At 37.4% G+C, this 15,315-nt stretch overlaps 1 protein-coding gene across 3 annotated transcripts in view; it reads left to right on the plus strand.

The window, feature by feature from the left end:
• CPNE5 (copine 5) overlaps positions 1 to 15,315 on the plus strand; it is a 188,706-nt gene that overhangs the window by 16,481 nt on the left and 156,910 nt on the right. For all 3 annotated transcript variants that reach the window (XM_031964965.1, XM_031964966.1, XM_031964967.1), the window contains exons 2-3: positions 8,069 to 8,109; positions 10,978 to 11,024. In XM_031964965.1, coding sequence (XP_031820825.1) covers positions 8,069 to 8,109; positions 10,978 to 11,024 — 88 coding nt within the window. The remainder of the gene's footprint in view (positions 1 to 8,068; positions 8,110 to 10,977; positions 11,025 to 15,315) is intronic.

A 15,315-nucleotide genomic window follows, 5' to 3' on the forward strand; every position in this document is an offset into this window, starting at 1 on the left:
AATTCTGAAGAGAAAGCATTTCTAACTGCTACCTCATCTATCCCCACTCCCTGAGAGAGAAGGTAGAGGGCAAGTACCCTTTTCTCTGATGTCAGGGAGGGAGAAACTGAGGCACTGAAAGATCAAATGATTTCTTCCAAGATTACCTGATGAGTCTGTGGAAGAGCCATGAGAGAGATTCTTAGGTTTTTCATACTTTATGAAAGTTCAATCAACTTTCCTAGTTATGGAGGGCATCTTGAATGAGCTTAGTGCAATTACACCATTCTCTCCCTCTCTTCTGTTATTTATTGATTTTTCTATGCACTCTTCCATGGCATTAATAACTCATATTTACATCACATTTTAAAGTTGACAAAGACATTTTCTTAAATTAACCCTGTGATGTGAGCAGTACAAGTATTATGATTCCCATTTTAAAAATGAGGAAACTGAGGATTGGAGGGGTGAAGGCCGTGTCCATAGTCAAACATGTATCATATCATGCTTCCTGACACCAAGTTTGACTGTGTCCCATCTGTCCTACTTTGCTGATACTCCTGTGATTTCAATACCTGACTTCAGACCTTCTTTCTCCTCCCACTCCTGAAATCATTCCTTTCCCATCTTTCTCATTTTCAATATCTTGCTATCTACAGATCCTTTCCCCATGCCTACAAACCTGTTCAGAACTATCCCATATTTACTCTTCATTCAACCCTGTCATTCTCAAGCTATCATCCTATGATTCAGCTCCCATTCATTGCCAGATTAGACAGCTAGGTGAAGTGGATAGAATATTGGTTCTGGAGTTAGGAAGAACCAAATTTAAATGTGGCCTCTGACACTTATTAATGACTCATTTAACCTCCACCAGCCTCAGTTTCTTTATCTGTAAAATGAGGATAACACTAGTACCCACCTTTAATGGCTGTTGCGTGGTTAAAATGGGATATTAGTAAGGTGGTTTGCAAACCTTAAAGCACTATAGAAATGCTGGTTACTATTTTTATTAATAAATTCCTGGAGTCATCTGCCTCCTGATTACCTTCATTTCCTTATCACCCACTCACTTCTGAAACCCTCGTGATTATCTTTTCAATCCCAACACTTGAATAAAACTGTTTTTTTCCCAAGGGAGCCAGAAATCTCTTAACTTTGAAATCAGATGGCCTTTTCTTGGTTATTGTACTGCTTGACTTTTGAGTAGCTTTTGACCTGTTGAAAACTGGTCATCATATCCTGCACATCCCTAAAATAAACACTCTCTGCTTTCTTGCTTTTTCTTCTTCCTGTTGGATTATTCCTTCTCAATCTCCTTTTCTGGGTCAGCACCTATCTCCTGCTTCCTCCTTCTGGGAACTTCTTTGGATTTTCTTTCCCCCTACGGATTCTCTCTGTCTCTTTCTCTCATACTACATCTCTTGCTTCCATGCATTTCCACAAACTGTCACCCACTCTGAGATTGGGCTGTCATACAGAAGAGGCAATAGACTTATTTTAAAAATAATTTATATATATATATATATATCTTTCTTTTACATCACCTACATTTCCTAATATGTTCCCTCTCTTTCCCAATCTCTTCTCCCCTCTTCTCTATTACCCTTTCTTCCTTTGCTCATCTCCCTCATTCCTTCTCTCTCCCTTCCTTTCCCTCCCTCTTTTCTTTTTTCTCTGTTCCTCTCTCTCCTTCCCTCCCTCCCTTTCCCTCTCTTTTTTCTCTCCCTCCCCTCCTCTCTCTCCCTTCTTTCCTCCCATATCCTTTCCTTCCTCTTTTCTTTTCTCTCCCCTTCCCTCCCTCCTTTCTCCCTCTCCCTCTCTTTCTCCTCTCTCTCCCTTGCCTCTCCTTTCCTTTCCTCTCTTCCCCTCTCTCTTTGTTTTCTTCTTTGTCTCTCCTTTTCTCTTCCTCTCCCTTCCCTCCCTCTTTTCTCCCTCCTCTCCCCTCTTCTCTTTTGACCTGTTCTCTTCTCTCCTTTCTCTTCCCTTCTTCTTTCTCTCTTCTTCTCCTCTCTTCTCCTCCTCTCTCTCCTCTTCTCCCCTCTCCTCTCTCTCTCTTCCCCTTTCTTTGTCTCCTTTCTCTTTTCCTCTCTTCCTCTCCCTTCCCTCCCTCTGTCCTTCCTTCTCTCTCCTCCTCTCTTCTTTCCTCCCTTCCTCTCTCTTTCCTTCTCTTCTCTCCTTTCCTCTTCTCTCATTCTTCTCTCCTTTTCCTCTCCTCTCTCTCCCCATCTCTCTTTGTCTCCTTCTTTTTCTCTCCCCCTCTCTTCCTCTCTCCTTTCTCCTCTCTCCCTCTCCCTCTCCCTCTCCCTCTCTGTCTTTCCCTTCCCCCCAGAGAGCAATCCCTTATGACAAAGAATAAAAAGGCAGGAAAAATACTTTCACTGCTAAATTTCTAGAAAAATATAATCTATACTAGCTGCCTTCACTTCTTTACCACCCACTCACTCCTCAATCGCCGCATTTGAGCTCTATCTTAACTGAAATTACTTTCTTTAAGATCCCCATAGCCTCCTAATTGTTAAATCACAGAATCACATAATTTAGAAACCATTGAATCTAATTACCTTGCAAATGGGCAAACTGAGACCTAGAATGTGGTAAATGATTCATCCAAGATCACTTAGGCAATTTGAACCTAGATCCTTTGACTCAAATCCAGGACTTATTCCACTACATCAGTTTACCTCTACTCAATGGTCTCTTCTCAGTCTTTGTCTTGTTTGATAAACCTGACCAAATCTTCTTTTCCAGTGGTCATTTTGCCATTGGCTACTGAGACATGGTCCTTTGCCTGTCTGTGAGTTTTTCTCTACCTTCCATATAGCTTCATTTTCCTGTGTCTTGGTGTATAGGTGCCTGGATCCTCTCCTCTGATCTCTTAGCAAATTTCATCTGCTCCCATAGCTTTAGTTATCATCTCTGTGCAGGCACAAGTCTTTCCCCCACTTTTTTTGGGTGAGGCAATTGGGGTTAAGTGACTTGCCCAGGTTCATACAGCTTGTATGTGTCAAGTGTCTGAGCTTGGATTTGAACTCATATCCTCCTGACTCCAGGGCCAGTGCTTTATCCAACATGCCACCTAGCTGCCCCTATATTTTCTATATTTTAAAATAAAATCTATATTTTTTAGCACCAATTTCTGCACTGAATTTCATTCTGACATTTCCAATGGCATGTCCCAAAAGCTTCTCAAACTCAATGTGTCCAAAATCAAGCTTATTTTCTTTTAGATTTCACTATATCTGTCAAGGGTGCCATTATTCACTGTCTCCCATCTTCTTGTTGACTCTTCCCCTCTCCCTTCTCTCTGACATCCCAGCAGTTACCAATCCTATTGATTCTGACTGAAACTTGTATTCAGTCTCTCCTTTCTTTTCTGTTCTACTTCTTCAGTGCAGGCTCTCATTTCCTCTCTCCTAGTCTATCATAATAGTCTTTTAATTGGCCTTCTTGACCACAGTCTTTTTCTTTTTGAGAATGTTTTACTGATGCTTTTTAAAAAAATTACATTTTTCTTTTTTCTCCTATTTTCTTTTCTTTTCTATTTTATTTTTGTAGTTCTGGCTTTTCAACATACATCTTGTATTATGAAATTAACCAAATATCAATAAAATGAACATTTCAATATACAGAAAAATGGAAAAAGAGGATTTTAAATGAATTGGTAGTACAAATTTTCCTGTATTAACTGTATTACTCATCATATGGTTTTAACTATATTACTTGTAATATAGTTTTACTTATATTACTCAGTAACAGCTATTAATAGTAATATAGTTAATACAGTTTTAAGTATTTTATGAGAATAGCAAAACCGGCATGCCTGTTGGTATGTCCTTCTGAAATTCTGATTTTTTTCAGGGTAATTAATGTTTCATTAATAATTTTTTCCTTCCTTTTTTTGTATCATTATACTGCTCATCTCTCTCCCACAAATTTCCCTCCTCTCAAATAGAAAACATTTCTTGTAACAAAAAAGTCTAGTCAAGCAAAAAAAATTCAATTATTATCTATTTCTGAAAAACTTAAGTTTCATTTTGTATTATTGGTCTTCTGAAGTTACGATTAGTCACTGCATTGATTAGAATTCCTAAATCTTTCAAAGATGGTTTCCTTTACATGTTCATTGTAAAAATTGTTCATATGATTTAATTCATTCTGCATTGGTTCATAAGAGTCCTCCCAAATTTCTTGGAATACATAATTTTTTTTCTTTTCTTTTTTTATGCTTAAATCTGCATTCAGTTTATTAGTTCTCTCTCTGGATGTGAATAATATTTTTCATCACAATTCCTTTGAAACTGTCTAGAGACATTGTTTTGATTGAAGTAGCTAAGTCTTTCATATTCAATTATCCTTACAGTGTTGCTTTTCATGTTCCCTCTTGAAATTACTTGATATTTAGTTGGCATATTTGTATGTAACATATTACACTGCAAGGACTATTTAATTTTGGACTTTATACCTCCATTGCCTAGCACAATATCTAGTACATACATTACTAGGTCTTTATTTAATAGTGCATTTTTAAAAGGACTAACTCCATCAACATAAACCTAAAATACTGAATTAATATTAAAAATTCATGTATGGATGAGACACTGGCAAACCTGAACTCCAAACCTATTATAGAAGTCTGGGAATCCATCATTTCTTAAGGCATAATGATAAAGTGTATATAGAAGCTTGTCTTCAAGCTAGTGTTATTCTTGAGAATGAACCCCCAAATCTGAAATAGTTTTGGAAGTCATTTGATAGAAGAGAGGGAGTCAGAAAGGAATTGTGGCTCTCTTTTGTTCAGGTTCTAGAAGGTTTATATTATATAGGATTTAGACACCTGAACATGAACTACATGTACACAATTATGCACTGTTGTTGAGGGGAACATGAAAGCAAGGTGGATTGAAATAGATATGAGTAACTGTGAAATTTGGAAAACTTTTCAATAAAATTTGGGTGAAACCAAAATAGAAGCTTAGCCCGTAACAAGGCATGGGCATGGTAACATAAAACAACAATATGTTCAAGGATAACTTGCACCTCTGCTATGAGATTTTGTCAAGTTCTTTTCAGGGTTATTTATCCATTTTTGGTGTCCACCTGTGACCCAATTCTTTTTTTTTTAATTGAAGCTTTTTATTTTCAAAACATATGCATGGATAATTTTTCAACATTAACCCTTGCAAAACCTTGTGTTCCAACTTTCCCTCCCCTTCTTTTACCCCTCCCCTAGATGGCATGTAGTCCAATATATGTTAAACATGATAGAAATATATGCTAAATCCAATATATGCACACATATTGATACAATTATCTTGCTGCAGAAGAAAAATCAGATCAAACAGGAAAAAATGAGAAAGAAAACAAAATGCAAGTCAACAAAAAGAGTGAAAATGCAATGATCTCCTGGTTCTGCTCATTTCATTTAGCATCAGTTCATGTAATTCTCTCCAGGTTTTTCTAAAATCATCCTGCTGGTCATTTCTTATACAACAATAACATTCCATACACCACAATTTATTCAGCCATTCTCCAGCTGATGGCATCCACTCAGTTTCCAATTTCTTGCCACTATGAAAAGGGTTGCCACAAACATTTTTGCACATAAAATGGATGTGACCCAATTCTTACCTGTGGCTCCAAGAAGATGTAGCAGACACAGCAATCACACCCTGGTAAAACTGTCTCAGCAAATGGGCTAAACCAGGTTGAGGATAACCAGTGGACCTTAAGCCTGCCAATGAATTAGGGGAAGTTTATCCCCAAGCATATTAAGACTTCCCCCATTGGAATTGTCAGAGGAGAACAATTTGTTCCAGTGGTCATGAAAGCAGCTGAAAGCAGGCTCTGTAGAGTACCTAGAGCTTGGTCATACATCAAACACATCAAAGTTATCCACTTCATCCCTGGCCATCACCAGTCATTTTAATTTTTGTCTTGCCACTGGACTTTAATGACTCTGGAAGAGTGTGGCTGATGATGATTGGGAAACTTTTTGCAACTCTGCCTCACTTAAATCTACTTTATTTGCAAGTTAAGACATTATCCCATGATATAATTGATCTTCAAAAGCAAAGGATAGGTGGGGAATCTAGGACCTGGGAGAACCCCAAATACCTTGTAGCTATCCACAGCATTCCTGAGTTATTAGAGTCAGGTGACATTCTGGGTGTAGATAATCTTTAATCATAGAAAGTTGAATTTAAAAAGAGTAATCTTTTTTTCCCCAAACAATATAATAAATAATCTCCCCTACAATTTCCTCTTTCTGGGCTTTCCTAAGACCAATATTTTTATACTAGCAAAAGCATAATTACAAAGCAAAAATCTTTTTACCTATTGACTGTGTGATCATGGATTTATTTCACTCCTCAATCTAGGCAACTCTATTAGACTATATATTCCAACGAAAATGTCAGCTTGCACTGATAGAGTGTTTGAAGCATTCCCTCTAGCAGTACTTTGTGGGGCTATTTCACTTTTTTCTCTGTGTCCACAAGCACTCTGACACTTAGAGAGAGAGATAAGGACTACCCTTGATACAGAGAATTTCTGGATGAGGAAACTTTATTTTTTTAACAATACAAATCTGTACCTTCTCTGCAATTTATTATTTTAGAGAGTTGTCTGTGGTATTGAGAGATCAAAGGACTTGTCTTGGATCTCACAGCCAATATATATAGTAGGCACTTTTGTCTGAGACCAGGGATAAAAAATCTTCCCTATCTCTTTTCACAATTTTGTTTTATTCATTTCATTGGGGGAATTTTTTCTTTCCTTTCCTTTCTGGAGAAAGTCATTGGGAAGTTGCTCAGTGTTGTTGAAGTGTTCAGCTGGACTTCTCAGAGAGCATGCTACTCTAGACTCCTGTCTCTAACCAGCATAGATTAGCTATCATCCGATAGAGCCTTAAGACAATGGGACGGACAAAGGACATGTTGGTTGGGTCTAACTTACTTTTTCAAACTTATTTGCCTCATTCTTCCTCATGTACATTTGTTCCAGACTGTATGATACATTTCCAGTTACCATTTGAACAGGCTAATAAAAGCTCTACATATATCTTCCCATTTCCTTTATTTTTGTTGTTTTGGGATTCTCTCTCTGCTCCAATTATTTTGTTTTAACTCATCCTTTTATACCACCCTTTCCCCAATAGAATATAAGGTCCTTGAAGGCAAAGTTTGTTTTGTTTTGTCTTTGTGTCTTCACTGACTAACACAGTGCCTGAATAGTAGTCACTTAATAAATTCTTCTTCCTCCTTCTTCCCTTCCTCTTCCTCCTCCTCTACCTTCTCCTCCCCCTCCTCCTCCTCCCCTTCCTCCGAGCAATAGATTAGTTTCCCAGTTGTTTAAATCTGATTTTATTTGTGTGAAAGATGTTTTGTAATTGTGTTCACATAATTCCTGGATTTGTCCTGTCAGGTAGACTCCCAAGTATTTTTAATTGTCTACAGATATTTTACTTTTTTTTGGGGGGGGGGGAGGAGAGACAATTGAGGTTAAGTGACTTGTCCAGGATCATAAAACTAGTAAGTAATAGGCTGGATTTGAACTCAGGCCCTCTTGACTCCAGGTCCAGGGCTCTATCCTCTGTGCCACCTAGCTTTACAGTTATTTTAAATGGAATAAATCCCTACTGAATGGATTGCGAAAGAGGAGTAAACAAGAGGCAGGAATGTCTAGAAAGGGCTGAGACATGAAGCTGACCAGGGTTGGTCATCACATAAAGGAGAAAGCAGGATCCAAATGAAAGCACAAAATATCTAATGTTCATGTATATATATATATGTGTGTGTGTGTGTGTGTGTGTGTGTGCTGTGTGTATATGTGTGTCTGTGGGTGGTGTGCTTAAAATATTTAAAAGGAAAGGGAAGGCTCATCAGAAATGGGGTCAGGGGCTTGTTTTGAGGAGAAACCTTGACTGATTCTGTAGTCTTACCTGAGGCTTATCCGAGACCCAAGGAACTTTTGATTTACCAAGTTACCTTTTGTAAATCGGGGCTCTCCTTCTCTAAACTCCGTTCTTTTGCTGGGACTTCTCTCTTGTCTTTGTTGGTAATAGTCTTTTCTTTTCCTTTTCTTTCAGGAATCTCTTGGATAAAGACATGTTCTCCAAGTCAGACCCATGTAAGTCCCTATACTGTTCTGGGATACTGTTTGCTATTTCATAGATATTGCCTTGGTGGATGGGTGGACTTCTGGACTCTGGTTGACCTTCCTCCTTTGTATAATAATCCTAAATATAAAGGTAGAGAATCAGTGGAGAATATCATCCCATTTTATCCTATTCCCCTGGGGGTTTAAACCTCCTACTCCTGTCTCCTAGGACAGGATCAAAAGATCTTCCCTCTCCCCTCCCTAAAAGGGTAGTAGTAAGGGATGGAGGTATTAACCTTGATAGCTTCAGATATTCCAGATAGGGAAGATAAATTAATCTACTAGAACAAGACCCTGTTCTAAAGGGTGAGATGTTTAAATATCAACTAGCAACCGAGAGTCTTCTCTTCTTTTATTAGCATGAATTAGCACTAGTCCCTTGGTCCAGGATCTTCTTTCTTAGTTCCTGCTAAACTCAAATATTTGGGTTGTTCAGTTGTGCCCACTCTGTGATCTCATTTGTGGTTTTCTTGGCAAAGATACTGAAAAGGTCTGCCATTTCCTTCTCCAGTTCATTTTATAAATGAGGAAACTGAGGCAAAGTTAAGTGACTTGCCCAGGTTCTTCCAGCTAATAAATGTATGAAACCACATTTGAATTCAGGAAGATGAGTCTTCTTACTTCAGACTTTATCTGTTGTGCCACATATCTCCCTTGAAAAAAATCATGTAAAAACTCACCAGACTTTACTAATTTGGTAGCGGATACCCCATTTCCTTCAGAGTCCCAGAAGAGCATGTAACTCTTTGTGTCCATCTTCCCTGACTCCCTGTTTCCTTGTCCTGAATTTTGGGGTCTTCTGAACATTTTAAGTCTATGGTAAGGCAAGTGGGAACAGTAGTAGTTAACATAGTATGAATTTTCATTTTGTCTAATATAGTTTAATAGATTTAGAACTGGTAAGGATAGGCCATTTAATTTAGCCCCCTCATTTTACAGAGGCAGCTGAGGCCTATAAAATGGAAGTAATTTGACCAAGGTAATTATAGCTTGTGTCTTAGTCTTGTGTGAAATTTGAACTCAGATCTTATAAGTCATGATTTCAAATGTGGTCTCACATTTGAATTAGCTGTGTGACTCTGAGCTAAATCTGCCTCAATTTCCTTATCTGTAAAGTGGGAATATTGAAGGATTATTTCTAGAATCAAATGAGATATTTGTAAAGCACCTAGTAAGAAATATTTGTTCCTTTTTATCCCATTCATTCTAGACTCTAAATCCAGTATCCTGTTCACTATGTCCAACTGCCTTTATTACTTATCACAGAACATTAGACGTTGCTCGAAGTTGATAGGGACTGGAGGAAATCCAGGCCAGCCCCTTCCTCTTTTAGGAGAGAAAACTGAAGCTAAAGGAAATATAACAGTGGACTAATGTAATAAAAGGCCCATGAAGTGGTGAAATGAAAACACTTCTGAACCAGGTATAAGGAGATCTGTTTTTTGATTCTGGTGCTATTGCTAACTAGTTGTGTGATCTTGATCCATGTTACCTCTATGGTAACATAGAGTTACCCTCAGTCTCCTTCTCTGTAAAAGAGAATAAGTAATAAGGCTCGCTCTCTCGCTTTCCCCTTCCCCCATCCCATCTTACCTCCTCACAAAGTAATTTTGAGAATTGAATAAGATAATTACATAAAAGCTCTTCGGCAGTCCCTCCCTTCTTCAGAATGTTCAGCTCTGAGTCTTCTCAAATTCTTCTTCTTATTGGACTTTCTGTCTCCAAAGTGCATTCACTCTCCACCCTCGCTAGCATTATCTGATTCCAGGATTCCCCGTCAAATTTGTGCCAAAATCTCCCCCTTTCAACTTCTCCCCCTTTTTCATAATCATCTGAATCTTCTTCCCTCTCCCTCACATCAATTCCTCAGACCTAGTTTAGGCCTTGCAGATTGACATAATTCAATTATAACAAACATTTATTAAACATTGACTATAAGCCTGACTCTGGGAATACAAAGCTGAAGAAGAAACCTAGTCCCTATTCTTGAATAGTTTATGGTGTAATGGGAGGAGGAAGAGTTAAAATGTGTCTATTTGATTCATCACTAGACCTACCTTGGCCCAAGCCAATGGAGGTGAAAATAGAAGCCAAATTAGCCAGGTAAAAAACAATGTGATAGAGTCAAAGGAACATTAGATTTGGAATAAAAAGGCCCACATTCAAATCCCAGCTCTGCCAATTAGTAGCTTTGTGGATTTTTTTTGCAAAATATTCTTTGGGACTCATTTTCTTACCATGTAAAATGAAGGGATTGGGTTAAATGATCTTAAATATAATTTCCACTTTGACATCAGTGAACCCTCTACTGGGATGGAGACCCACAGATATTCTGGGCTTAGCCTTCCTATTCTCTCTCAGTTCTGAGGATTTTCATTGGCTTGTCCCCTATGCAAGAAACTTTTTTCAATATCCCTTGATGCTAATGCCTTCCCTGAGTTGATTATCTCTACTTTGTTCTCTCTATATCTTGCTCACACATAGTTATTTGCATATTGTTTCTTCCACGAGGGCAGTTAGGTGGTACAGTGGTTAGAGTACTGTCCTGAATTCATAATCTGACTTTGGACTTTTCCTAGCTTTGTGATTCTGGATAATTCACTTAACCCTCTTTGCCTCAGTTTCCTCTGTAAAATGTAGCTGTAAAATGAGCTGGAGAAGGAAGATAAACCACTCCAGTATCTTTGCCAAGAAAACCCCAAATGAGGTCACGAGGTGAACAACAAAAAAACCTGTAAGGTTCTCTCTCCCTGCTGAATGCCTTCCTCCTCACCTCAGTTCTTCCTTCTTCAACTTCTTGTCTATGTCTCTAATCCTTGTGTTTTTCTTTCCCCCCAGTGTGTGTGATGTACACTCAAGGAATGGAGAACAAGCAATGGAGGGAGGTAGGTACCATTCTTCTCATCCCTCAATAAATGCATTTATTGGCCTGTCATCTGTCTGCTTCTGTCTCTGTCATCTAGCTGGGTTATTTCTAATTGTAGAGTCTCAATCCCTTAGGACAGGGAAGTCAAGGCAGGAACATTTCAAGACCCTCCTTTCATGTCAAACTCATTCTGGAGTAAAGTCAGTAATTTCCTCTCTTCACTAAAATTCTCAAATTCTTTCCACTCCCTTTGCCTTTAAGATTACTTTCTCTCTACTTTTCATTTACTTTGAATAAACCTTGTTAATATACTTGTCTTTCCTAATGGATTATGAGCTTTTTGTTTGAGGGCATGGACAAATCAGCAAGCAATCCCATATAAATCAAACATTACATTCTTTTTCTTTAAAAATTATTCATTTTGAAATTAATTAAAATAGATAAAACCCCTCATAAAATTCCATGTACATAACCCAACACAAAAAGAGAATCAATATAAAACCATGAGTCTCTATTTCATAGTTTGCTTTTTTTAAATTTTATTTTTTTATTATAGCTTTTTATATACAAAACATATGCATGGGTAATTTTTCAACATTGACCCTTGCAAAACCTTCTGTTCCAACTTTTCCCCTCCTTCCCCTCACCCCCACCCCTAGATGGCAGGTAGTCCCATACATGTTAAATATGTTAAAGTATAAGTTAAATACAATATATGTACACATATTTATACAATTATCTTGTTGCACAAGATCAGATTTAGAAAGAAGGTAAAAATAACCTGAGAAGAAAAAAATAAAAATGCAAGCAAACAATAACAGAAAGAGTAGAAATATTATGTTGTGGCCCATACTCATTTCCCAGTGTTCTTTCTCTGGATGTAGCTGGTTCTCTTCATTACAGATCAATTGGAACTGATTTGGATGCTCTCATTGTTAAAGAGAGACATGTCCATCAGAATTGATCCTCATATAGTATTGTTGTTGCAGTATATAATGATCTCCTGGTTCTGCTCATTTCACTCAGCATCAGTTCATGTAAGTCTCTCCAGGCCTTTCCGAAATCATCCTGTTGGTCAAACTGAAGGTCAAACTGAAGTTTGTATTTGATCCTAAAGATAATAAATAGCCACTGGAGATAACTGAACAATGGAATGAGACGTTCATTCTGTATTTTAAGAATATCATTTTAGCAACTTAGTGGAGGGATGAATTGGAAAAAGAGGGTGGAGAATAGAGCCAGGGAGACCAAGTAAAGAAGTTACCACAGTAGTCCAAGAGAGAGATGATGAGAAACTCTGAACTAGGGTATTGATCATTTAAATGGAAAGAAGGGGGTAGATATGAGAGAATTTGGAGGCAGAATCAACAAGACTTGGCAAATGATTTAGATTTATGGGGTGAGGGACAGAGGAGAGTTGAAGATGACTCTGAAGTTGCAAACTTAGGTAACTTAGGGTTGGGGAAGAAGAATGGTGGAGTCTTGACATCTTGCTTGTTATCAGGTGCTTGATAAATGTCTGTTGAGGACCCAGGCTGATGAAATCTTTTGGGAACTTTGTTACTTACCTTTCTCAAAAACCTTCATGGGTTCCCCATTGTATATGAAATTAATTAAGTTCAAATTACTGAGTCTGAAATTCAAGACTCCACCAATTAATTCTGCCTTACATTTTCAATTTAATATTTCACTATACTCTACTTATTATTTAGTTAAGACTTTGCAAACCTACAATTTTTTGTTTTCAGGGTTGCAAAGTGCTTAACAAATATTATTGCATTACATTTTTTATATATGTTTAAAGTTATTTATTAGAGGTAGATAACTGGCTCAGTGGATAAAGACTGGGAGGCAGGAAGACCTGAGTTCAAATCCAGCCTCAGATACTTACTTTGGGCAAATCATTTAACTGCCATCTGCCTCAGTTTCCTAAACTGTTAAATGGGGATAATAATAGCATATCTCAGGTAGGTTGTAAGGATCAAATGTTTTAAAAAGACTTAGCTATTCTTTTTGTAGTGGCAAGGAATTGGAAATTGAGTGGCTGCCCATCAGTTGGGGAATAACTGAAAAAGTTATGGTATATGAATGTAATGGAATATTATCGTTCTATATTAAATGATGAGTAGACTGATTTCAGAAAAGCCTAGAAAGACTTACATGAACTGATGCTGAATGAAATGAGCACAACCAAGAGAACACTGTACACAGTAACATCAAGATTATGTGATGATTGATTGTGATAGACTTAGCTCTTCTCAGCAATGCAGTGATCAGGGCAATTCCAATAGACTTGGGACAGAAAATAGCATCGGCATCCAGAGATAGAACTATGGAGACTGAAAGCAGATCAAAGGCATAGTATTTTCACTTTTTTTGCTTGCTTTTTCTTTCTTGTGTTTTTTCCCTTTTTGATCTGATTTTTCTTACACAATATGACAAATATGGAAATATGTTTAGAAGGATTGTACATGTTTAATCTATATGGGATTGCTTGCTATCTTGGGGAAGTGAGGAGAGGTAAGGGAAGGAGAGAGGAAAAATTTGGAACACAAAATCTTACAGAAATAAATGTTGAAAATGATCTTTATGTGTATTTAGAAAAGTAAGCTATTGAGGAAAAATCCCAGCACATTGCCTTGTGCATAGTAGACACTCTATAGATAATTTTTCCCTTCTTAGACCGCGGACTCAATAAGAGCAAAGACTGTGTCTTATTTATCTTTTCATGCCTCTAGGGTCTCATAATTAGTAGGCACTCAGTAGAAATGTTTGTGGAAAGCACGAATGCATGCATGCATGAATGAATAAATGAATGACAGGTCGATCCTGCAGGAACCTTTCAGTTTAAATGGGGAGAAGACAGAACATCACTGAAGAATCACCACAGAACACTTTTGACAAACCAACCTATTGACAAGTGGGCACATTAACAGATAGTGGAACAGAATGAATTCAGATTTCACAGAGAATTTCCCATCACTCTACTAGGTTGAAAAATGACTTTACTGAGCACATTACAATGGTGTGTACAAGACTGTCTGGGTAGTGTTTAAGCTTACTTAAGAGTACAATTTTTTGAGCCTTTGGGGGACACTCTGCATACAAAGACTGTGCTCATTTTAAAAGAGGACACTGGGAGGACACTAATTTGTCAGCTATTACTTTGTGATATTGAGTATACTTGAAAATAAAGACTATTTCTTTATGAAATGGTTTATAATTTGGGTTTCCCTTCTCTATAAGTAGTCTAGTTTTATTGTTGTTATTTTGTTGTTGAATAACAATGTCTTACTCTTCATGATCCTATTTGGAGTTTTCTTGGTAAAGTTACTGAAGTGCCTTGCCATTTTCTTCTCCAACTGTTTTACAGATGGGGAAACTGAGACAAGCAGGTTAAATGACTTAAGGTTAAGTGTCTGAGGCCAGATTTGAATGCAGAAAGTTGAGTCTTTTTGATTTTAGACCTAGTACTTTATAATTAAAACCGTGTAGTTCAAGGAAAGAACATTGAATTTCATGTCAAAAGGCCTGGTCTCAAATACTGGCTCTGGCACTATCTGCCTCATTATGACCAAGTCTAGTAACTCCTCTGGCCTCAAATTATTTATTTGTTAAATAAGGGGGTCAGACTAGATCAGAGAGGTGAAAAATACAATGTTGAGGTTCAAAAGGAGACTCCAAAAGCTTGGAAAAGGAAAAAAAAATTGCAAACTTGAATCCATCTCCAAGTCAAGGGGCAAAATTTATTATAATTGTAATGCCAATTGAAGCAAGCTAAATTCTAAAAGGATTTAGCAAAGAACCAGGAGCAAGAAGATCAATTTATAGGAAAAAGTTAGAGACCAGGAGTTTCATGTTACTGATATGCTAATTTTATAACTTAAAGGTAGAAATGAGGAATGCTCTAGTATGCATCTCAATATTGAATTTTATGCTTTAGAAGTGGGTTTGAGGACTAGTCTGGTATGTATCTCACCATTTGTATCAGAAACTCAGTTATCACTGATCAACAGATTGTTATCTGGAAGTCAGCAATGTTTGTAGTACTATACTGTGGTATTCCTATGGTCAGGAGACTTTAAGGTTATTTGCAAACAGATTGTTAGAACAATAACACTCTTCATGTCTGGGGGCCTCAGGATTATTGCTATATTTCCCCTAGAAGCTGCATCCTGTCAATAACACTCCCAAAATGTGACCTGGAACCAGATTAAAATGTAATTTGGACAAACAAAATAAATAAAAATACTATAAAACATAGATAATATTACATTTTAAAACTGTCAAAATGTAGCTGGCAGAAATCC

The sequence above is a fragment of the Sarcophilus harrisii genome, chromosome 4 (genome assembly GCF_902635505.1).
Source record: "Sarcophilus harrisii chromosome 4, mSarHar1.11, whole genome shotgun sequence".
NCBI classification, from domain to species: Eukaryota; Metazoa; Chordata; class Mammalia; order Dasyuromorphia; family Dasyuridae; genus Sarcophilus; species Sarcophilus harrisii.